A 24861-nucleotide genomic window follows, 5' to 3' on the forward strand; every position below is an offset into this window, starting at 1 on the left:
TGGGAGCTCACACCGTCACGGGGATTCGAACCACTGACCTTCTGATCGGCAAGTCGGTTAGAGCATAATGCTAATGACACCAAGGTCACAGGTTCTATCCCCACATGGGACAGCTGCAAAGGGTTGGACTGGATTATCCTTGGGGTCCCTTCCAACTCTATGATTCTATGACTAGTGGAAAGGAAACAGTACACAGTGGTAGGAGATGGTACTGTATTAACCTGAAAGCGATCTGAAAATTTTGAAAACTTGAGGAAAAGAAAGAAGCACAACACAGGCATTCATAAACCTTGGACTTCTCACCTCTTTCATGCAGCAATTCCCACGATATCTGTTTGATATGATGAGTCTACAGTAAGTGGAGTCTACAGGTCTTAAGATTTCCTTCGCTGTGATTGTATCATTGCCTTGGGAAAATAGACACGGTATAAAATGCCAGAACAATACAATTGAAATAGCCTGCTGCAGCAACTGAATCTACAGGCAAGCTGGATCATAGTTAGAGCTAGTGGTAGAGAGCAAAAAAATCGGTTTAATGAAGAAGGCGGGGTTATACGAAAGGATGGGGAAATAAAAAGCAGTAAAATGGTATAAAGGGAAACTAAATGCTAAAGGAAAGGCTGTAGCTCACTGGTAATGTTTTTGCTCTGCACCTAGAAGGTTGCAAGTTCAATTCCTGACAACTCTAGGCAGGGCTGGGAGAGACTCCTGACTGAAACCCTCAAGAACTGCAGCCAGTCATTGTTGATGGTACTGAGTTAGACTGACCAATAATCTTGACTTGGTATAAGGGGTTGTCTCCAACTACTTAATATTCAGAGTTCGACCCATTGCAATTAATGTACTTAAGTTAGTCATTTGATTTCAGTGCGTTTACTTTGGGTATGAGTTGGATACAACCTCTTCCCTTTGATAACCATGATAGCATAATATTTACCTGACTTTGTTAAGAAATAATAAAATCAGTAATATTTGATAGCCCCCTCCCCAATAATACTATGTACTGTGTTTCTCTCTTTATTTTCAAAACAAAGCAAAGTGACTTTAGTGCCAAGCAAACAGGCTAAGGAAGGGCAAATAAAATAGAAGAGATTGTTAGATGGCTGATGGTCAGGTGGTTTTTAAAAAGTGTGTTCTCATTTAAAGAGATCACGTGTTGCGGTGGGAATGAGCCAAGACACCCCTCTGTTGTCAGGCAGTTTGGGATGGTATGGCTCTGGCAGGGATTGGTAGCATGAGTTGCTGGGGTAATTTTGATGTTGCCAATTTGGGGGCGGGAACAGAGGTTTTTTTAAAACAGTGCTCACAGCAATCTGCTTTCTCTTTCGTTTCGTGCCCCACATCAGGGGCTTGCCATCCTTTCGTCCAAACCCCTGGAATAGGGTTCGGGCTGCATAAGCCCCTGGGAGCATGCGGGGAGAAGCTGAGGGCCTGTGGTGCAGCTCCAGTTCTCCCCAACATTGTTTCCCCTCACTGACTTTCGCTGGAATCCGGAAGCTGGGGGAACAGATAGTCCTAACCAATGCCTAAGCAACCACTCACATCCATGTATGTTAATAAAGTTGTGGCCAAAATTATGCCAAAAAACTTAAACAAAAATTCTGTGTGAAGTGTGTGTTATTGGGGTGGGGGGGTCTTGGGGACCTCAACACGCAATAATTGGACAGATTGGTGGAGGACATCATCCTACTCTAGCCATATCATAACTAATCATGATAATTAAATGAAATCTTCGTATAGTCAGAGGCAATATTAACCATCATTTTTGGTCATATGCTGACCTAAAATGGAGAATGCTCATCACCTATCATGACTTACTTGTATGTTCCGGAGGATTTGGTCCAGCAGTCAGTGTTGTGTTATTAATTTGTTGAACTCCTGAATGTCATCTCTGAATTTAATTTGCAGTAGGCTAGATCCTGAGTTAATTTCCACTTGTGGGAACATCCTGTGAGCAGAGCTACACTTACAAGACTCTCCTGCCAGTGGAAGTGCGGAGGAACCTTTCTGTAATTTCTCCCTTCCTCCTTCAGATGTCTTTAGCCTGAAAAAATTGTTAGTTAAAGTATGGTTGGGCTTCAGGAGGAGGGACTTGGTGAAAGTGTGCCGCACTTTCCATCAGCATGATTAACTGCTGGATCACAAATATTTCCATAAACGGAAGGAGCCTTTCTGTGAGCAGAAAGAAACTCAAGATCTAAGCCTGTGTTTAGGAGAATGGTATTATAATAGTTCTTAATGTATATGAATTTATTTGATGTGGTTTTATATATGCAGTTGTTTTAATTGTGTCTGCATATATAAATGTTTCTTATACATTTTTAATTGTGTTGTGAAAATGCATTGAGATGCTTCGTAGGAAGTAATTCATAATTTAATTTAATTTAACAGTTTATATATCTCTTAACTACCATCTCCAAGTTGTTTACAACTGAGCCAGACCCCAATCTAAGGTGGCCTTTGATAATAACAAGAAAATTTTTAAAAGTTTATTTTAAGAGGGTAGCAATGGGAGGAAAATAAGAGAAAGAGAAAGCCAAGAGGACACAAACAGTGAGAAAGAAAAGGAGACCTTAACATATATGTTGCAGAATTGAATTGGATGTGGATCCTTTTTCCGAAAAGAATGAAGCATGCTCTTTTAGATGGCATTGGCCAAGAAAGTTTTAGAAAGCTTAGTTGATAAGTTTTGTTTTATGAATAAGATTGAAAGGCTAAGGCATTTGCAGTAAAGAAGCAATTTTCCCTGGGCTGGTATGGAAATCCCGTTCAAGTGTGTTTGTGGATTTTTCCTCACATGGTTTGCTTTGATTCAGCTGGTTGTTTTACAGGTATCTTTCTTGAATAAAGTAGGCATCTGTGAGAAAGAATTATTGTTTGCTCCTGCCTTAACTGAAGAGATTCGACCACATGTCAATGGGTTTCCTCTTATTGCACTTCTTTCAATATACAGTGGCAATAGTTAATGTTTATATGTATTTAAACTTAAAAGAGAACGTAAAAATAGCCTGCTGGATGAGGCCAGTGGCTCATATTGTCCAGCATCCTGTTCTCACAGTGGCCAACCAGATGCCTGTGCAAAACTAGTGAGCAGAATATGAGCAAAAGAACAAACTCCCATCTTGTGGTTTCCAGCATCTGTTATTCAGAAGCATTGGCTAGTAGCCATCATGGCTAGTAGAAGAGTTTGAAGAGTTTGGATTTGATATCCTGCTTTATCACTACCCAAAGGAGTCTCAAAGTGGCTAACATTCTCTTTTCCCTTCCTCCACCACAACGAACACTCTGTGAGGTGAGTGGGGCTGAGAGATTTCAGAGAAGTGTGACTAGCCCAAGGTCACCCAGAAGCTGCATGTGGAGGAGCAGGGAAGCGAACCCAGTTCACCAGATTACGAGTCTACCGCTCTTAACCACTACACCACACTGGCTCTAATTGGTAGCCATTGATAGCCCTCTCCTCCATGAATTTCTCTCACCACAATAGAATCACAGAATTGTACAGATGGAAGGGCATTGAGGACCTTGTAGTCCAACCCTCTGCAATGCAGGAATATGCAGCTATCCCATATGGGGATCAAACCTGCAACCTTGGTGTTATCAGCACCACAGTCTAACCAACTGAAAGCCATCAGAGTTGGTGGTCATCACTGCCTCCTTGGGGAGCAAGTTCTAAAGTTTGATTTACCCTGCCTTGCCATAACTTCAGCGTAGCTTATGGCAGTTGGCTTTTGCACTTTTCCCTAAGTGCTCAAAGCACTTCGTTATCTCTGTAAGCCTTTTCTGGCAACGTCAGCCCGTGTTGTTAGCCTCATATTGCAGAAGGTCGCCTGGGTCTGATGAGAAAGAGTGACTTGTTTAAGTATGCTTGTAGCTGAACTGAGACTTGAACTCAGGAGCTTTGTGGGTCAGGAGCTCACATTCTTAAACTCAGCATTACACAAAAGAAACCAGGAGGAAGTAAAGAGTAAGATTAGCAAGCAGCAGGTGGGGATGAGAGCTAAATTGTTCCCCTAATACTGCCAATCTACTTCACAAAGCTGACCAGGCTGGGATTTTCATGATTCTGATAAAAGGCTGTCCGGTCACACAAAATTGCTCCAGGCATCTAGCTGTTCCGTCTGACCTTGGGAATGTCACTTTTATCTGTAGTCCTAAAAACATCCATACCATGCTAGCCACTGAAGTCAGAATTGCATTGCCTCTTTTATTGCCAGCAAATCCTTACTCACTCTGTCAAAATGATAACACCGCACTGCATCTGTCAAAAGAAAACCGGTCTGCTTTTATGTCTTTGGATTATTTCAGATAGTTGCTTTCCATTTGTACCAAAGCTCCCCCCCCCTCTTTTTTTCTTTTTTTGCTTCTGGAAGTCACCTGAGAATCAGGGACTGCAGGGCGTAAGCCTCATGGGTTAAGACAGAAACTTAGCCCAGGCCCAGTATGCTGCTACCTAGGACTGTAGGTGGTCACATCATGGATCTTTCTTCAGGCACAGATAGAATCAGCCATGTGCCATTGAAAGGCTGGAACTTTCTGGAATGTTGGCCTTGTGCCCTTGCACAGTGTGGTGTGCTGGCACACTACGCCAGTGTGGTGTAGTGGTTAAGAGCGGTAGTCTCGTAATCTGGGGAACCGGGTTCGCGTCTCCGCTCCTCCACATGCAGCTGCTGGGTGACCTTGGGCTAGTCACGCTTCTTTGAAGTCTCTCAGCCCCACTCACCTCACAGAGTGTTTGTTGTGGGGGAGGAAGGGAAAGGAGAATGTTAGCCGCTTTGAGACTCCCAAAGGGGAGTGAAAGGCGGGATATCAAATCCAAACTCTTCTTCTTCTTCTTCTTGCATGTTCAAAAAGCAGCATCTTTTGGGACCTGCTCTTCATACTCCTGCCCTGTCCCTGGCTTCAGTTTCTGGCTCCAGCTCACATTTCCTGCTATGTAAGGAGCACTCCTTACCTTGTTTGGAAAATGTGCATCAGGCTTTTACCTCTAAGGATGTTGAAGATTCCTGCATTTCAGGGGCTTTGATTAGATGACTCTCAGAGCCTCTTCCAACTCTATGATTCTATGAATAAAAAAAAGAAAATAGTTTAGAAGTTTAGAAGACCACCACATATTAACATAAGTTTAGATTCAAAAAATATTATGAAATCTCAGAATCAAATGACTTTTGCCCAAATTTTACAACATTGAATCCATAACTTGGTGAACAGACTGTGAATTAGGGTGGGGCTAGTTTGACAATCGCCATCAAAAGTAGTGCAAGGCTGCTGGGAAAAGGCCAACAGGATGGATTCGTAGCTGACAGTTTCTGTCAAGCTCATAAGATGCTAATGTCTGCACAACCAAAAGGTGCCTTAAGCTGAAGTCCTGTTTCGAAAGATTAAAAAATGCTGATTAGAACATATGCATGTTATATTTATGGTAGGACAACATAAATACAGTTGTTCCTTCAGCTGCTTAAATGGTTGAGAGACTTGACCAAAGCACCCTTTAGTTAACATGTAATGATCCACTTCTTAGTCAAAAACATGCTTCTTATTTGTTAATACCATCATTTTACCAAGTTGACATGTGTAATTGCAATATGTAACCTTGTGTGTTGCAAACCAAAGATAGAAAACGGTGCCAGGAATACGGATAACTGTGTACTGGGTTCTACGCAAGGCTGCAGGAGCAGAAAGGGATTTCTCCTTCTCCCCCCATACTTTCCTCCTTGATCTCTTCCAAAGGGGCCCCCGTACCCCATGGAGAGAGAGTTGTTGAGGGTGTACAGCCAGATTCTGCAGGTCAGAGGAGGAGGACATTCTGTTCTGCAAACAGAAGCCTGTTGTGCTTGTAACAGCAGCTTTGAATGCAACACAGTGTATTCTTCTGCAGTGTAATTCTTGAAGCAGAATGTCCTTTGTCTGAACCACTCAAATGCCGTGTAGAATACTTGCATGCGTACGTCTCCTTCCACAAGGAGGGAATCCTGTAGCTGTGAACTGAGCAGCCTAAGGAAACTGTATCATGAAGATGTGCTTTCCTTTCTGAAACTGCCATGTTCCTTGTAGCTTTAGCTTTTCTCCTGAAGCCATAGGATAGGAGAGTCATGTCTCCTCTTCTATGCTTCTAATGCAAGGTTGTTTGGGTGGGTGGGTGGGAAGAGGGACATGGATGGAGGGATTGTGTAAACAACAGCTCCCATTACATTCATTTTCAAATATTATGTCAGACTGTGGTGCAGGAAAGCACAATTTCACAATTCATTTGAGAGAATTTTGTGGTGTCATACAATCCTTTAGTAAAAGGCTGTCGTGGAGGCTGTAGACGTTTAAATGCTGCTCGACACAATTTGTTTTCCATCCAGCATGTGATTTAGTTTATATTGTTTTCATTCATTTTCATTTCATTTTATTCTGAGCTCTGAACTTGCAGCCTGCTCCTCATCTTTCCATGTGTCTAGGCAGGGGCATCATGGCAGTGATCTTCATAAAGTGACCCCCTAGATGTCCCTGTATCATCTCTGTTTTGCGGATTAGGGTGCTCCCTATATGAGGATGACTTTTTTGCAACTGTGGTAACCAAGAAATAAAAGAACACCCAATGCACACTTGTACAGAGAGGCCTTTACATGTTGGTGTAAGCTGATGATGTTCTCTTGGGTGTGTTGTTGGGAAGACACACTTGTACAGGCAGAGCTGTATCCCTTCTCATTTCCTGTCAGAATTTTCTGGGTTGTGTAGGTGAACATCCTTAATTGCACCTTGCACAGCTGCATGTAGAATCCCACAAACATTTTAGCCTTTCTTTCCCTTACCTGTCTGGCTGCCCAGTCTACAGTTGAAAGTATTTCTACTCACTTTAGTTGAATCCCACTTGGTGAAAGCTTTGCTGACAAAATTCACAAATACAAAGAGAAAGTGCTGAGGTTATTCTTTCCTCCCTTCCTGAAAATTAATAGTATTTTTGTTTGAAGTGGCTGGAGGGGAAAGAGGTACATATGATTAGCTTCCAAAGAGTTACTATGTTTAAAATGCTATTTTTACTAGAACAGACAGTTGAGTTAATAACAACCCTCCCATTTTTAAATTAGAAGTACTTTCTTGAGAGGAAAGAAATACTAGCTTTATAAATGAGCCTGTTTTCTTTCTTTTCAAGATAAAGAAGAAAGTGGAATACTGATGGTGTAAAATTGGACAATCAAAGTATTTGCTACTTAAAAGGGGGAAGAAGCTTATGCCCACTTCCTTTTTCATTTAAATAAATGTGAGACTAAATTTTATAAGGCGGTTGTGAGATTTATTTCTGGGAAACTGATTGTACACAGAAATGTTGTTATTCTAATCAGTAGCAGCACATTACTGCTTGAGTTAGGGAGGACAGTGGATACATATTTATCTCTTTTAAAGCTCCTTCTGGTTAAGACTAAGAAAACTACGGAAGAAACCTGGTTGTGTCAGGTTTCCCATAAATCTTACATGACATACATGATTATTGAGTTGTTCTCACAAGTAGTTTGAATTTCCTAGAAGTTTGCAGTTAAGGAACAGGATGCAAGCAAATCACTTAAATCTTTAGTGATGCAGGGTGCCTTAGGTTATGGGTAGGCAAACTAAGGCCCTGGGGCCGGATCTGGCCCAATCACCTTCTAAATCTGGCCCATGGACGGTCAGTGTGTTTTTACATGAGTAGAATGTGTGCTTTTATTTAAAATGCATCTCTGGGTTATTTGTGGGGCATAGGAATTTGTTCATTTCCCCCCCAAAAATATAGTCCGGTCCCCCACAAGATCTGAGGGATAGTGGACCGACCCCCTGCTGAAAAGGTTTGCTGACCCCTGCCTTAGGAGGTCCACTAGTGGTGGTTTTTCCTGGATAGCATGGTCACAGTAATTCATGCTGGAGCTCTCTCATAACACTAGAGATTGGAGGTATCCAATGAAGCTGAATGTCAGAAAATCCAATACGTACCAAAGAAATTGTTTGTTTCACACACGTATAGTTGAAACTATGGAATTCGCTCCCACAAGAGGAAGTGCTGGCCACCAACTTGGATGGTTTGGGAAGAGGATTAGACAAGTGCATAGCAGGCAGGGCATTCAGTGGCTACTAGCCATGATATGCTTTGCCTCCACGGTTAGAGGCAACATGCTTCTGAATATATACCAGTTGCTGGAAATGGCAGGTAGGAAGAGTGTTCAGGTCCTTCTTCCAGGTTTCCCACAGGCATCTGGCTGGCCACCGTGAGAACAGAGTGCTTGGCTAGATGGGCCACTTGCCTGATCCAGCAGGCTTTTCTTATGTTCTTATGATATGTTCTTGGATTTCTGTAATGCATTCCACATGAGGTTGCTCCTGATAATGATGGGAAAGCTTCAGCTATTGCAAAATTTGGCTTTTGGGCAATGAAGTGGGGCAGCTTGCTGGAGGCATATAACTTATAAGCCCCGAATGACTTAAGACCTAATTGTCAGGAGTTCAGCCTACACTTGAGTAGGACCCTGGCAGAGACACATGCCCGACTGGCATGTTCTCTCCCTCCAGGTCGAGCGTTCGGGAGCTTCATAAGCTTTCTTCAGCACGAACATCACAGCGACCAATGCCAACTGACACCGGCACACTTAGGGACCTGCAGAGTTTGCGCACCTTGTGTGACAGACCTCAGCAACTCAGCATTTTGGCTAATCTACTTTATTTACATATAAACACACACGGAGCACTGCAACATGGCTCCCTCTCTCTCAAGCATCAGACAGCAAAGAAAAAGAACAGAGGACAATAGTCCCACTTCACGGAACACAGTAACACAAACTTCCTGTTTCTGTCACTTCCCACTCTGTGGAGTCAAAACATACACCGTCATGTGAAAGACAAAATCCCATGACTGGAATCATGGAGCAGGAATTCTAACACTAACTACTTTCCACTATAGAGTCTTGCCTCCTTTCTGGAGGAACTGTAGCTCAATGTTAGACCCAACCTTCACATGGCACCAAACACGATCATATGTGGTGATGGAGAGGCACTTCTTAGCATCCCACCACCAGATGTTGTCTAGTGTCATTCCTAGGTTGGCTCTGACATTGAGCTGCAGCTCTCCCAGAAAGCTGTGGACCCATTTCCCTTGCAGCATGGGCTTGGCTAAGCCTAAGGCTACTCACATTGAAATGGAGACTCATGCAGCTAGATTGTCAGCCTGATATGTTTGTGTGGCTTGGCAATGGGTAGGATAGGGCTGGAATTTGAGCAGGGGGGAGTCTCATGAAATGCAGGCCTTTGGGAGAAATATTGGTTCCCAGGGAAGGCAATACTTATGGGCTGTAAGTGATTTGGAGCATAGAATTGGCTGGGTCTCTTCTAGCTGCCTCTCCATCTCTCACCGATGGAGAGCAGAACTGCTGGGAATTGCAACAATTTCTATCCTTCTAGTTGCATCTCTAATGGCGCTCATTCAGCCAAGCTGTAACAAAACCGCTGTCAAGATCACAGGTCACTGCTTCTGCAGTCATGTATGGAATCATGCCAAAAGACTGGACTCCATGCCAGAAAGCTCAACTTGCAGAATCATTAAAACCTTCCTCATAATGCTCCATATAATTTCTCCATGTACTTGTCTATGTGAGTAACATAACCACACAGAAGGTGATAAGAGCCAACCTGACTGTATACATGGAAGGTGGTAAGGAATGCTCTCTCTTGAACTCTGCTGCTACTTCGGCTCATAAACCCCTTTTCAGATTCTCAATGATCCTCTTTATGCGCTAAGTCAGTGGAGTGTCCTCTGCGGAAGCCATGCAGATTCTAAGACCTATCCATTGCACCTTTCCTGCTGCCATGTAGGGATCTAGACTGCTTTGTAGCTGTCTTTTCCCGGGGAGAAATTTCTCTCCCTGCTTCCTAGATTACAATCTTTGGAGGCTCACCTCTATTTGCTGGCTTCTACAGCCTCCATTCATCCAAGCTCTCCCCAAGGCTTCTTGTTCTGGACTTCTCCTTCTGATCTTCTCTCCTCCTCTCTTTCCTCTAGGCTAACGGTTCTCAACCTGTGGGTCCCCAGATGTTGTTGGACTCCCATCCTCCCTGAGCTCTGGCCTTGCTAGCTAGGGGTGATGGAAGTTGTAGTCCAACAACATCTGGGGACCCACTGGTTGAGAACCGTTGCTCTAGGCCAATTCTGGCTCAGTTGCCTTGTCCTTTATCCATTCCCTCGTTTCTTCCATCTCCTCCTCTCGCTGCCTCCAAGCCATGCCTCCTCTGACTTCTCATCCTCCTCCTTCATACTCTCTGCCTGTATCTCTGCTCTGCCTACTACTGCTGCTCCTGCACCACCTCCAGCCTCTGCTCCCACACTGCCACTACCCCTCAGCTGTTCTGGCTCACTGCTGAACCTGGTTCTCTCCTGAAACTGCACCTGAAAGGCTATCTGTGATGTCCCTGTATCATCACGTGACATTATCAGTGAATGGTAGGGTTGGTGGTTACTCCAAGTCAGTTCTGCTGTGATTTGCAGAGCGAAGGTGCAGCTCTGGTCTCCACTTACAGTCACCAATGCTTCAACACAGTCACATGGATTGGTTTCAACTTTCACTTTTAAGGGAATACCACTTATATTTTGCCACTCATTTTATCTTTCCATTCACACATTGATTCCTCGGTTTTCTGACAGCTGTTAAAAATCTGTTAGCAAAACACTGATGCATTGGAAAATTGTATTTTAGTTTCCAGCAGCTGCTAACAATCCTTTCCTTCTTATCATGTTTGAGAAATAAGTTGATAAATAGTTTTTAAATTGAGCATGTTTTGAATTACAGGAGGGGGTGATTTTAGTAGTGTTAATCTGCCTTAGTTTCTTATAATTAAGAGAAGGATGAACTTTGCCGCGTAGAGGATAATAGAGATTGCGCCATTATCAGGATTACCCAATCCTTCAAAGTCCTGGTTTTCCTATTCTTTTTTATTTCCAGTGAAGATCTTTCAAATTATTGTTGTGTGCTGTCAGCAGCAGTGTCTGTTAAGATGATTTGCAAATTGTGCCATTATGATATTCAAATTTATTGTAAAAGAAAAAAAAATATATACTTCGGTAAAGCTAATTTACAGCTAATTTAATTTTCCCTTCCCATTTAGTTTACATAAAAATGCTTTGCAAGCTTCAGCTATTATCTCAAAAACTTATCCTGGGTTGAAAAAGCCTTTAGAGATAATTCACAAGAATTATTCATGGAATGCAAACCTAATAATTAATTAAAATATATAACAAGAATGCCTTTTGAGTTGCAATGTGCTCTTTAGTTGGCACTTATGCAAACAAAGCTGCAACCTTCCAATTTGGCATATGATCTAGCAACACTAAGCAGGCATTTTCCGCTTTTCCTTGGAGAGTACATTTAAGTGAACGTGTAAGTCATTGTCTCAAAGTTCTGGAAGTTAGAGTTATGTGAGTGATATTGCTGTGGTTTATGGATATTTTGGACTGCTGAGGCTTGAAAGATTTGGTGAAAAGAAACAGGGGATCCATAGATGACATTTTATGAGGTACCTATCAGGGCATTAGTTCCCGTAAACACTAAGCATTCTTAACTTTGCATCTGTGCCGAGACCTCCCATGTGTGCCGTTGAGCCTGTGCTTAAAGGTTTTTTTAATAAATTGAATGTTCTTGAAACACGGGAAACAAAGTTCCACTTTATTGTTATTTTTCACAGCAGCTTATTTATCTCTCCTCACATCTGGTTACATCTACTTTGGCTATGTCATATTCCTCGCTAGCAGATCAGCTATCTAGCAGAGGGGAAGCAGCATGTGCATTTATCATTTAAACAGCTGATGGGAGCTCCCAGTCAAGCTTAGCATTGTCTGCACTGGCAAGCACCTCTCCAGGGCTTCCCACAGCAGTGTTCTGCCAATAATACACAAATTTGCAGGACACGCCAATCGCCAGATATTGTGCTGCTGTGATTGATATACATCAATGGTATAGTATGTGCCCCACAACAGGCCTAAAACTGAAGGTTTGCATCTAAAAAAAAAGTAATTGTTGCTTGACTTTTGTGCCTTATGTGTTTTTATCATAGCCTGGTCTCTCGTAGTCAAGAGAATGAGTACAGTGGACTCTCAGGTTGCGAACGTGATCCATGTGGGATGCACGTTTGCAACCCGCAACTGGGCATCTGCATGCGTGCGGGTTGTGATTTGGCACTTCTGCGCATGTGCAAAGTGCGATTTAGTGCTTCTGCAGATGCGCAACCGCTGAACCCGGAAGTAACCCGTTCCAGTACTTCCAGGTTTCTGCGGTCCGTAACCCAAAAAAACACAACCTGAAGCATCTGTAACCCGAGGTATGACTGAGGTATGTGTACCCCCTACTTCTATACTTGCCCTATAGCCTATTTAGCATGCTCTGCTTATGTATGTAGATACTTTTACTTTATGCTGTCTGTAAAAAAGATTTGACCATTGACACACAGCGTGTTTCCTAGCTCTGGAGGTGTCTGGCATTGAACCTGGAATCTTTGGCCTATAAAGCATGTGTTCTAACATGGACCTACTATGGCTTTTGTCCTCAAAGGATGTAGACATATGGCTCATGTATTTCATACTACCATTTTGTGAAAGTCTCAACGGCCACTAGCTCTGCTGCAGAATTGCGTGACAATGTTCCTGCATATTGTCAGCTGCCCCCTCCTAATCCATGGTTGTGATGTTGATCTTGCTATCTTAATAAGCAGGAAGTGTTTTTGGTTGTTTTTTAATCACACCTTTTCCCCGTTTTGCTTTCTTGCAGTCTGCTCCCAGTATTCAAGAGGAGTTTTCGCCATTTTTGGACTGTACGATAAAAGATCAGTACACACCTTGACCTCATTCTGCAGCGCCTTGCACATCTCCCTCATCACGCCGAGTTTTCCCACTGAGGGCGAGAGCCAGTTTGTGCTGCAACTGAGGCCTTCCTTACAGGGAGCACTGCTAAGCTTGCTGGGCCACTATAAATGGAACCGGTTTGTCTTTCTTTATGACACAGACAGGGGTAAGTAACATAACAGCTTTCTGCTCAATTCGTTTACAGCCAGATGCATTTATGCACCTTAGAAAGAATATGATCCTGGGTTTTTTTTGGGGGGGGGGACTTCGCATTCTTAATGTAGGCTGCAGTTCTATCCCCTGAGAGTGAGCAGCATTGAACTCAATGGGACTTACTGGCTTTTATTTTACAGTAGGTTTTAGCTTTCGCTGGTACAAAAATTAGATTCAGAATAACAGCAATATGTTTTAAGGGCTCCAAAATGAAAAGTGGGGGAGGGGGTTGCCATTAAAAGCATGCACAGACAAACACCTCATGATTCTTAGACTCACTTAATGTTATGAAGTTTACAATCTTGTTGATGGGTCGTTTGAAAGTGTTCAGCGCTGAGGGTTAATAATCCTGAAATAAATATACACACAATCCAGCAACAGACAGGTAAGCGCCTCTAACTCTAATTAATTTCAGTGGGTGAGATTCAAGGCTTGAAGGACATAGCAGTGAGGCAGGACTGCAGCTCGGTGGCACAGGGTCTGTCTTGCATGCAGACGGTTCCTGGTAAGGCTAGAGTGTCTCCTGTCTGCATCTCCAGAGAGCTGCTGGCAGTGATTGTGGACGACAGTGAGCCAAATGGAACATTGGTCTGTCTCAGGAAAATGCAGCTTCCTATGTTTTGGTAACTGCATCACATCCTGTATCATAGAATTATCTACAATATGAACTTGAGCTGTGGTTTAATATCCACTGTGTTATTTTATGCCGACTTTTCTCAACAAACAATGCCAGTTAACTGTAGCCCTCCCTTAGCACGATTTGCTGCGCTGATGACTTTGTGCACCTTTGCATGTACCGCTCACGTCTACGCTGAATCATTTTTTTATTCTTCTTTGTTTCTAAAATGCTCAGATAAGAAAGCTTTGAAACCATATCTATGGACCCTATTGAGCTGTTGACATTTTTAGTCGTTCCTGCCTTGCAATCTGTTCTGTGATCAAACTGAAGTAATTAGGAATCAAGTAGGAAAACAAATAAACAATTGTACTCCTTTATGCAAAGCCAAAAACATTTGCAGTGTTATTTTTTTTAACAAAAACCAAAACAAAAACCACCAAATCAGTCCCTAGCCTGAATTCACCTTTTCTCATCAAAATTTCAAAGGCTAATCACAGGCGCACCATTTTGAAGTATGCAATGACACGCCAAGGACGGCTTCAGAATCTCATTTCTGACAGCACACTTTGTAAACCTTTCTTCAGGAACTTATCTCAGAAACTCTAAAATCTTCAATGCATTTTTGAAATGGAGATGAAATAGTTATTATGTGGTGGATTTTTCTGCATTTGAAAAAAAAAAACCAGAATGGGAGGTCTGTTACTTCGTGACAGCATAAACAGCGAAGAGCGTTTGCACTGCAAAGATTTAAAAACTTTATAATGGCATACTATTTCATGGGGGCAAGACCTAATTTGTCAAATGCATCTGATGAAGTGGCCTCTAGCCCATGGTGCTATGATTGTTATTCTTTAAGGTGTCACAAGGCTCTGTGTTGAAAAAAATACAATGAAAATGTAAATATGCATCTCCCCTCCCCCACACAATATAGGGTTTTTTTGCCGTTTTTTTTTGGAGGCTGTTCTCCAACTGGAGCGCTCCCAGGCCAGTGTTTCCCAGTTGTCAGTGTTTATACTACATTTTTAAAGATTTGTCTTGAGACAGTCTTTAAACCTCTTTTGTTGACCACCAGCATTACACTTTCCATTTTTAAGTTCGGAATAGAGTATTTGCTTTGGAAGACGATCATCAGGCACCCGCACATTAATTAACTGCATGTGTTGTGTGAAGGAATAAAACCCTCAGCCAATTTCGTGTGTTTGTTTGTAGTTGAAAAGCTCAGTCTGTTCTTGCCAGGGGGTTTGAAAGCTCATAAAAGGTGCAACAGGCAAGCTTAGGAAGGTTAAATTTGTGTGGGGAAGCCTAGTTACTATGGGAACCTGAAACTTTATAAAACTGAACAGCCCTTTTGACTGGCTAAGAAGTTGGATAGGGAAACTACTATGAAGTGTGCAGGATTATTTAAGAGTTGGAAATCAGAAGAATGAAGCGGGAACAGAGAGAGTTGCAGAGGACCCAGACACAATTGACAAAGGCTGAGCTGAAAGCAGGAGGGCTGGAAGCTGCACTGCCAATGAGCTGAAAGAAATCAGTTTATTATTAGGTTTTGAGTTAAATAAGGAAATGGTCTAGACAAGTTAGATAAATGTATTTCCCACAAAGTCATTTTGGTATCATAACTGATATTATAGTTCAATACTAAAGCAGTATTGGTATCTTTTTTTCCCCTTTTAGAAGTAATGTTTACTTTTCAAAAGCTTTAGTCAAAGAAGTGAGGGGCAGATGGGGCTCATGAAACTGGAAAGGTCACCCATCTAGGAGAAGGAAAACTCTGATCCTAAGATATCCCATTGTGGGATATCTTCAGGAGAAGAGAAGGCTAAGGAGTAACCCCCCCCCCCCCCACAAATCTGGCAGTCGCTAAGATGGTTGGATGGCGCCTTGTATGCCTCCTTTCGGCAACTCCTGGAGCCAAGCTGGTGCCAATATATTGCTTTGCTTTCCTTTGGACCACATTGAGGCCAAGAGGAGTGTGGCGTTCGTACGGAGCCCCTGGTCGTCTCACGGGCTATTGGCCCTTACACCACTAATCCGCTGCCACCAACCAGGTCCTCCCCGGTAAATCACTTAGTCTCAGTCAAGACTAAGAAGAGTTTGGATTTGATATCCCACCTTTCACTCCCTTTAAGGAGTCTCAAAGCGGCTAACATTCTCCTTTCCCTTCCTCCCCCACAACAAACACTCTGTGAGGTGAGTGGGGCTGAGAGACTTCAAAGAAGTGTGACTGGCCCAAGGTCACCCAGCAGCTGCATGTGGAGGAGCAGAGACACAAACCCGGTTCCCCAGATTACGTGACTACCGCTCTTAACCACTACATCACACTGGCTCTAAGTTAACAATAAAGAGTGTAGTTTATTACAAACACAAATAAACCTTAAAAGCATTCGAAACACTGTTACCCTTTACCCTCTTAGTCTTATTTTATTCTGTCTCTAACTCTTCTACCTCCCCTCACACAATAACCAACTGCATTAACTGTCTCTCTATTTCCATCTGTCTGCCAACTGCTTTCCCAACTGCCTTTTCCCAACCAGCCAAGTAACTAACTAACTAACCCTCGGGCTAAGCCCTTTTATAAACAAGTAGGCTCCGCCTCTGGGCTTTTCTATTGGTCTACCTATTAACTCTTTCTCTCCCCCTGTACAGACATTTTCTTTTTTTAAATAATAATTTTTATTACATTTTCAATACAATTATACAAATATCACCATATCAGAAAATTTTCACAAATTTCATCTTTTGGACTTCCTTCAGCTTCTCTGCCAATCATCCGTAATTAAATTTTTTGTTACGCATTCCCTAAATTTAATATTGCCTTTTAATATACCCTCCCTATCATATTTTCTTTTTTACAATACTCCTCAAACTTTCACAGAGCTTCTTTAAATCCCACTAGCGTTGTTTGTTCATCACATATACTCTGTAAATTTTCCCCAGTCCTCGATGAACTTATGGTCTCGTTGATATCTGATCTTCCCAGTTAATTTGTCCAGTTCTGCATAGTCCATCAGTTTCGTTCTCCATTCTTCCAGGGTCGGTAGTTCCTCCTGTTTCCATTTTTGGGCCATTAATATTCTTGCCGCTGTTACTGCATATTGGAAAAGTTTGCAATCCTTTCTATTTATTTTATTTCCTATTATTCCCAAGAGAAAAGCTTCTGGTTTCTTTACAAATGTATATTTCAACATCTTCTTCAGTACATTTTATATCATCTCCCAGAAACCCTTCACTTTCTTACATTCCCACCACATATGATAAAATGTCCTGTACAGACATTTTCAAAAGAATGGGCAAACGCCACAAGGAGGATCATTGTCTGGGCAGTCCAGGACCCCCCATACACACTGCCCAGGCTATCGCCCTGGGGAGGTCACTTTGTTACTGCTAACATAGCAGTCTGGCTTCACCCCTAAAGGTGAACTCCATTGTCTCTTGAGACAGATGGATGCCAGCAACTAGTTGTTGACTTAAAATTCATCTGATACTTTGATTTTCACCCTGGGATTCTGAGTGTTAGCATCCACATGAGTTCAGAAGGACCTTTGCAGTTCTATCCAGAACAGCATGGCTACTGAGGAGTTTGTAATTTTTTTATTACACTTTGTCTCTTACTTTGCCTCCAAGGAGCTCAAGGTGCTCCTTCCGCTCATTGTCCTCTCCATCTCCATATCATCCTCAGAACAAACCTATGAGGTAGGTTAGGTTGAGAATTGATGACTTGCCCCAAGCCACCCAGTGAGCTTCATGACTGAGTGGGTTTGAACCCTGGTCTCCCAGGTCCTAGCCTGATGTTTTAACCACTACACCATGCCATTCACTGCACAGAGGTCCAGTTTTATGAACCAGCACTGCAGTCTGAAGCCTCTATGTGAGGCTGCCATACCTTGCCTGCTTACAGCTGTTTAAACAGTCACTGTAATCATACAGACGAGGAGTTGATTGAAAAGGACCTCCCAAAATTCTCCATGCTCTTTGTGGGTGGCAAAACTGATGCTTGGGGTGGCAGGTGGGGAGTGAGAAATTATCCGCCAGTCTTTCTCAGAAATTATCTTCCGAGAAATTTCAGCCCCGCTATTATTGAATGAAACTTTTTTGGTTAGGTCATATTGGTGGATGAAGGAAATAATTATTCTGAGAGAGGAGACTTTGGAAAGAGTAGGGAACAAGCCCATTGTTTCAACATATGAATAAAATTAAACAATATTCATATGTTAATTCAATATTCAATATGTTGTGCCAATATTAAAACTGGATCTGCAGTTGCACCCCAAGTCAGCCCTACTGGAAATTGCAGCAATCGTGTGTTGAGGCCCCATATGGAGAATCCAGTTCACCACATTCAGCATGCCCACACAATCTTTACTAAATTGTGAGTCTGTTGACAGGTGTACGCTTTCCTGCAGACTGTTGCCTTTCACCTGCTGAGCTTCTGAGTCAGGGCTTGATTTCTGACAGAAATACTTCCAAAGCAAGTGCATGAGTTTTTCAGTGACAGCCAGTGTAGTTTACGGAATACAGTGGTACCTCGGGTTACATATGCTTCAGGTTACATACGCTTCAGGTTACAGACTCCGCTAACCCAGAAATAGTGCTTCAGGTTAAGAACTTTGCTTCAGGATGAGAACAGAAATTGTGCTCTGGCGGCTCGGTGGCAGCAGGAGGCCCCATTAGCTAAAGTGGTGCTTCAGTTTAAGAACAGTTTCAGGTTAAGAACGGACCTCCGGAACAAATTAAGTACTTAACCCGAGGTACCACTGTATTTTCTGTTGTGAACCACCCTGGGATGTTCAGTTGATTATTGCTCTAATGGAGTACTATATTAAATGCTTTGAACCAATGGTCCTGTGGTGCCCAAAAGAAGCAGAAACACCCGACGAGGTAAAATGTCCTTATCGCCATGACTTTAAACAGGTTGTTTATTTATGCTAATATACCGATTTGTTTATACTGATCTTTTGTAAACCAATCTGTCATCCTTCATCAGCCGAAGGATGAAAATACTTTAAGCAGGAGGCCCCATTAGCTAAAGTGGTGCTTCAGGTTAAGAACCGTTTCAGGTTAAGAACAGACCTCTGGAACGAATTAAGTACTTAACCCGAGGTACCAGTGTATAGTGTTTTATTTTTCTTCCCCTGCAAGAACTGGGTGCTCTTGAGTAAGTTACCATCGCCTATAATTCCATTACTTGAGAAGTGACCTTCTAGGAGGTGTAATTGTGAATGTCGGGGGGGGGGGGGAGAGAGATTGGAAAGCACCTTGTGCATGAAAAGTGCCGTGACAATGATTAATCATTATTACAATAAGCAGCGCTTTATTTGGGAAACCATGGCAATGTTTGTTGAAAGCAGCATTGATTCACATTGGAAAGGTACCTTTGAGTAGATTTGCTGGGGAACAGCTGCATTGCTAGGGTGCACAGAGCAGTCAGCAGAGTGTGCTGCACGATTTTATTTTAAAGAGTAAATTGAAATTTGCTCAGATAAAAAGTGTCATATTGAACACAAACCGTAAGCAGGAGACTGTGATCACAGGCGATCTGATGCATTTGAGTGAGTTGTTCAGACAAGAGCTGGCAGCTTTAGTGCTTGTTGCAACCCCTACATAACCTTTGGTATTGTATACTTCAAATGGCAGGCAACCTGGGAGGCCCTGCAAATACGGCTGAGGTCAGATTAAAAATACAGGAAGCATATACAGCAGAGTAAACCTTTTTTTTTCTTTTTAGTAAATGTGCCAATTTTTAGAGTTTCAAAGCAAATTATTTAAATATATATCCGTGGGTAAGGATGCAGTATCAGAATACAGCGGTACCTTGGGTTACATACGCTTCAAGTTACATACGCTTCAGGTTACAGACTCCACTAACCCAGAAATAGTACCTCGGGTTAAGAACTTTGCTTCAGGATGAGAACAGAAATTGTGCTGCGATGGCGTGGCAGCAGCGGGAGGCCCCATTAGCTAAAGTGGTGCTTCAGGTTAAGAACAGTTTCAGGTTAAGTATGGACTTACAGAATAAATTAAGTACTTAACCCAAGGTACCACTGTACTCGAAAAGAAAACCAAATCTTGTATAACAAATGATATTAACATGCAGTTCAGTTCATGAAATACAGTGGTACCTCAGGTTACAAACACCTTGGGTTATGAACACTTCAGATTACAGACTCCACTAACCCGGAAGTAGTACCTCGGGTTAAGAACTTTGTCCCAGGATGAGAACAGAAATTGCGCGCTGGCAGTGTGGCGGCAGCAGAAGGCCCCATTAGCTAAAGTGGTACCTCAGGTTAAGAACGGTTTCAGGTTAAGAATGGACCTCTGGAACCAATTAAGTTCATAACCAGAGATACCACTGTAATGACCCCACATTTATTCCATGCTTTCAAAATGTCCATAAATTCACTGCCATGCTGTGTTTTTATATACTTTATTGGATACCCAGCTGAATGGACAAGGTTGTTTAATGTCATTGAATGACTGATTGATTGATTGATTGATTGATTGCCCCAACCATTAAGAATGGCTTCCAACAATTATAAAACCACATTAAAACATCAAACATTGAAAACTTCCCTATACAGGGCTGCCTTCAATTGTATTTTGAAAGTTGTGTCTCCTTGACATTTGACAGGAGGGTGTTCCACAGGGCCACTAACAAGAAGGCCCTCTGCCTGGTTTCCTGTAACATCACTTCTCACAGTGAGGGAACTGGCAGAAGGCCCTCAGAGCCGGATCTCAGTGTCTGAGCTGTACGATGTGGGTGAATATTCTCCTTCAGGTATACAGGCATATAGCATTTAGAAACGGACATGTGCATTTTCATAATGATGAACGACTGCTCATGTAACAACCAGAAACCAATTTGGTGTGGATATCCTGGTTAAAATATATAACAAAGCTAATGCCAGTTTTATGTGTCCTATAGCCTGTATTTCAGACTTTCAACAAAATATTTGATGTATTTTAGGATGCTCTGAATACAGCTTCTGAAAGTGAAACAGAACAGATAATTAATTTTCATATAAGTGTCCTGAGTAGACAGCAGGTTCACGGTTAATATGATTGGCAGGTGGACCGAATTTTGTACAATTTTGCATATGGTACGCAAGAGTGATTCAGGTCTATCTTGGTGTCTGTGCTCCTGGATGGATAGTGATCTGTATGCAGCAAGTAACAATTGTTCAGATCTGATTTGCAAAACTTTGTACCTGCTTTTGACGATAAGCGTCTCAAACATTTGATGCCAGCATGTGGGCAGGCGGAAATATCCTTGAAAATAAAGGGACAGGTTTCACACATCCCAAGGATGTCTCCTGCTGTTTTTATTTTTCATTGTGAAGGAGAAGCTGGGATTATTCTCAAATGTGAGGGAGAAACCCTTTTGTTTCCAGAATAGGAACCACATTTGTCACCGAGAAAACAGGTGCTGTGATATTCTCGACAGGATACCAAACACAGCCTGTTTAAGCAGCCTCTGTTGTGCCAGATATCCTCCTTAGTGGTTGCGAAGTACAGCTGGAGTCAACTTCATTGTCTTACACCAGAGTATCTCTTAAAGCACGCCACTGGTTTCCAGGAAGTTACTTCAGAGTTACCTCTTTGGCATGTCTTGGTGCATCATTAATAAAATGGGGGTATTCAAGGCCACTAATAAACCTAAGGTCAGTAACACTGGCTGACAGACAGTTGATAAATGAAGTATCCTGCAGAGCAGGCATCCAAGGAAGCCTTGAAAAGAGTCAAAGGAGGAAGCCAGCCACACATCCAAACTCGTATGCTTTAGAATTTTATTTCACTGTGGACATCTGAGTCCGGCAGCTGCTGTATTTAGCCTTTTATGCAGCCACAGGTGTTGGCTTCAGCGCTGGAACACATAGTTGTGGGAAACAAAGGCAGGCATAGTGGCAGCTGCCAGGGCCTGGCAGTGGTGCCAAATAAACATTGAATGTAAAACAAATATATGTGCCAACTGGGCTCCAAATTGAGTTTCTAGTTCAGAAAAATTAACTTGTCTTTTGAGAAGCATTATCTGAGGACTATAGACGAACGTCCAAAGCTGTTACAAGGTACAAGGCACGCATTTTGTTGAAATGGGTGTGTGTGTGTATAAAAAAGCAAATTTAAAAAATGGGGGGGGGGGGGACGACATGCTTTGCAAAAGCAGAAGCTTACTAGCTTTCCTGAAACTATTTCACATTCTTGCACACACATTGGGACAAGTTAATGTCCGCTGCTTCACTGGAATAAAGCAAACCTAACATTAAGTCAGTGAGAATTTCTGGAAGGGCTGCATCTCCAGGAACTTATCACAGACTCCCATAGGCTCCACTTTTTCTCTGTGGCCAGGATCCAAAAAGTTGCACCAAAGGACTTCGGTTTCTTTGATCAGCAGACCTCTATGCCATATTACCAGCCAGTTTCTGAAAGTCTCCTTAATTTCAAAAGTGGGAAATCCACTTTTCTCTAAAGGCTTTGACTTTACCCTCTCATCCCCATCCGAAAAAGGAAGGGTGCATAGCTCAATGGAAAACCACATGCTTTCCATGCGAAAGATCCCAAATTCTATCCCTGCCACGTCCAGTTAAAAGGATTAGATATCTGGTGATGCCAAGGTGAAATACATGCATTTATGGGTCCCTAGCCTGTGTGAGGAAGGGAGACCTGGCCAATCAGTGTCCGCCTCTGTTTGCCCTTCCTTTCCTGCAAACTTCTCACTGCCACCAAGTGGAAGTGTTTACTTCTCCCTGGCTGCCTCCACCAAACAGCCTTTGGACCCATGGGGCTCTGTGAGAACAACTCTTGGTGGTATGGGGTTGAAACTTAAGCATAGGGAGGATAAAGGATGAGATCACTTCTGTAAATTCTGTCTTTCTTTCTCTTGCATTTATTGTGTGCGCTCTCTCTCTCTTAAAAAAAAGAAATACATTTTCTTTCTTTTTTTCGAGTTATTTCCTTTAGGTGGCTTATTGTAAATTCTCCACGGAATTTGCATAAAATGTTCAGAGGAGGATGCTTCAAAGCAGATTTAATAGATAAGGAAGCTAAGGAAGAGAGGCTGTATAGATGAATCAGCTTCCTATTAAGCTAAAAAAAAGTGACTAAAAAAAAAAGAAGTACAGAAAAGGCAGAATAAATGCAAACAATATCCAGGAAGGAGCAAACTAGCAAAGTAGAACAGGGTCATAAGACTTAGAGAAAAGAGAACAAATAATGCAGATCATTTGAGAAATGGGGGGAAAACCAATATAAACAAAAAAAGAAACCAGAGCTACATTTCCTAAATTCAAAATTATCACAAATAATATGTTTTGATTATCTAAAGTCAACAAATGTTCAAAAGCTTGGGAGAACTATTACCAAAAGGGCACGTGCAGGTGGTTAAATAAAATTAATTGGCTGTGGCACAGATGCTTAAATATGTTTATTAAATAAACAGAGGGTTAATTGTTTTGTTGTACTTGGACCTCCCTTTGCACTGAGGAAAGCTAAGAGCATCAGGAGTCTTTCATTTAGGAACCAGTCAGATCCATACCTCCTTAGCTTCACAGAGCTACATCTGAATAGGGTATTGTGTAGGTGTTTTATATGCTAATGTTAGAAGCTTCTGAGCCAAGATGGAGGAGGTGGAGAGTGTAGTTTTAAACCAGAACAGATATAAAGTGGGTGGGAAATGAAAACCTCAGATGGGAAGAATCTGTGGTATATGGTTATCTCTTGACGCAAACTTTATAGGAAGGGCAGGGAAGAGCCAGCTGGGAGCTCCTTATGTCTTTTGAATATTTGAGAGCCAAACATTCAAAAGGTACAAGCAGAATCAAGGCAGTTGATAGGAGCTAGCATCAAAAGTAATTTGGTACTTGGGGCATTCTATCATATACACACAACCAAAATGGCTAGCGTTGAAGGTTGAAATCAAGAGAATTATCTAAAGAAAAACGTGTTATGACAGATGTGTGTTAAGGTCACAACAAACGGTGAAGAATTTCTAGGTATCCTAAAAGATGTGCACCTATAACAACTGGCCATTGAACCAACTAGATACAAGATGACTTTGGAGCTAATCCCCAGTGATCAGTGTTGGGATCAGTTAGGATTAGGTGCATTGAGCATTGAGTGGTAACTGGTTGAAAAGCAATTATTGGGAAGGTTTCTCTCTCTCTTTTTCACCACCAGTTTAAAAACAACATAGAAAACCTTTTCCAGATAAGATTGCATGAAGGTGTGGTAGTCAGGAAACATATATATGCCTTTGTTACTGGCCAAATTTAATAATGTGATGTGGTTATCAGTCGGCTACTCCCCAACACATATATCCAGTCTGGATTGACTAAAAAAGACACACAGCAAATTGGCAGAGATCCATAACTTATTGGCTCACATTTTTCATTCTGTTTAGCAAGATCCACTGAGCCTGTTTTATATCATATTTCCTTCACCACTAACACCAGACTTGTGAAACCTGTCACACATTCTTACTGAATAAATATTTTTTATGCACTTTATATGTTAAGATTTATGTAACTTGGGAGGAGTTTAATAAATATCCGGCCTGACTGTTGGAATTAAAGTCGGGATGCATGGGATTCTGTTTGGCTCAGTTTTGTGTGAGAATCTGCTTCAAGCACTCAAAAATTTGAGAGCTCTTGAAAAAAAAACAACCCCAAGAGTAATGCATGCAATAACCTGTTTGTAAAAAGCTCAGTTGCTTTCTGCTTGCAGGCTAAAAAGGGGTGAAGGGAGGAGTGCTTACAGGGGGGAGATTCCAGGAGGCTTCTGTTCTGACTCACTGTCCTTACCTCCTTGTCTGTCATTTCCTGAAATGATTGTGGGAATTGAAATTTCAAAGCACATCATCAGCCACATCCTTCGATTGCCAGTTTATATGGAGAAAATAAGAAGGGGGAATCATTTTCAAGGGTGGGAGGGGGAAGGAATTTTATGGGGAAGAAAATTCACAGCATGGTTCAAAGCAGTGCTATTTTTTTTCTAGAAAAAGAGGTGCCAGAACTCACCATGATCTCCTCCTTCATTCTCTTATAAGGGCAATGGGGCCCACCTGAGAGGTGCTGGAACTGAGTTCTAGTGAGTTCCGGCTGAAAAGAAAAGCCCTGGTTCAAAGCCAAAAAAAGTAATAAGAGTCTGCTGGATCAACCAATGCCCCAGCTATTTTAGCAACCTGCTCTTGTGGTGGGCAGCC

At 42.2% G+C, this 24861-nt stretch overlaps 1 protein-coding gene across 6 annotated transcripts in view; it reads left to right on the plus strand.

Annotated features, from left to right (window-relative positions):
• Positions 1 to 24861, plus strand: part of GRIA4 (glutamate ionotropic receptor AMPA type subunit 4) — a 217865-nt gene that overhangs the window by 81187 nt on the left and 111817 nt on the right. For all 6 annotated transcript variants that reach the window (XR_014510180.1, XM_083436276.1, XM_083436277.1 and 3 more), the window contains exon 3: positions 12762 to 13001. Coding sequence is in view for 5 of the 6 variants with exons in the window: in XM_083436276.1 (XP_083292402.1) it covers positions 12762 to 13001 (240 nt within the window). In the remaining variant the exon portion in view is untranslated. The remainder of the gene's footprint in view (positions 1 to 12761; positions 13002 to 24861) is intronic.

The sequence above is a fragment of the Podarcis tiliguerta genome, assembly GCF_965153285.1.
Source record: "Podarcis tiliguerta genome assembly, chromosome: 4".
Taxonomy (NCBI): Eukaryota; Metazoa; Chordata; class Lepidosauria; order Squamata; family Lacertidae; genus Podarcis; species Podarcis tiliguerta.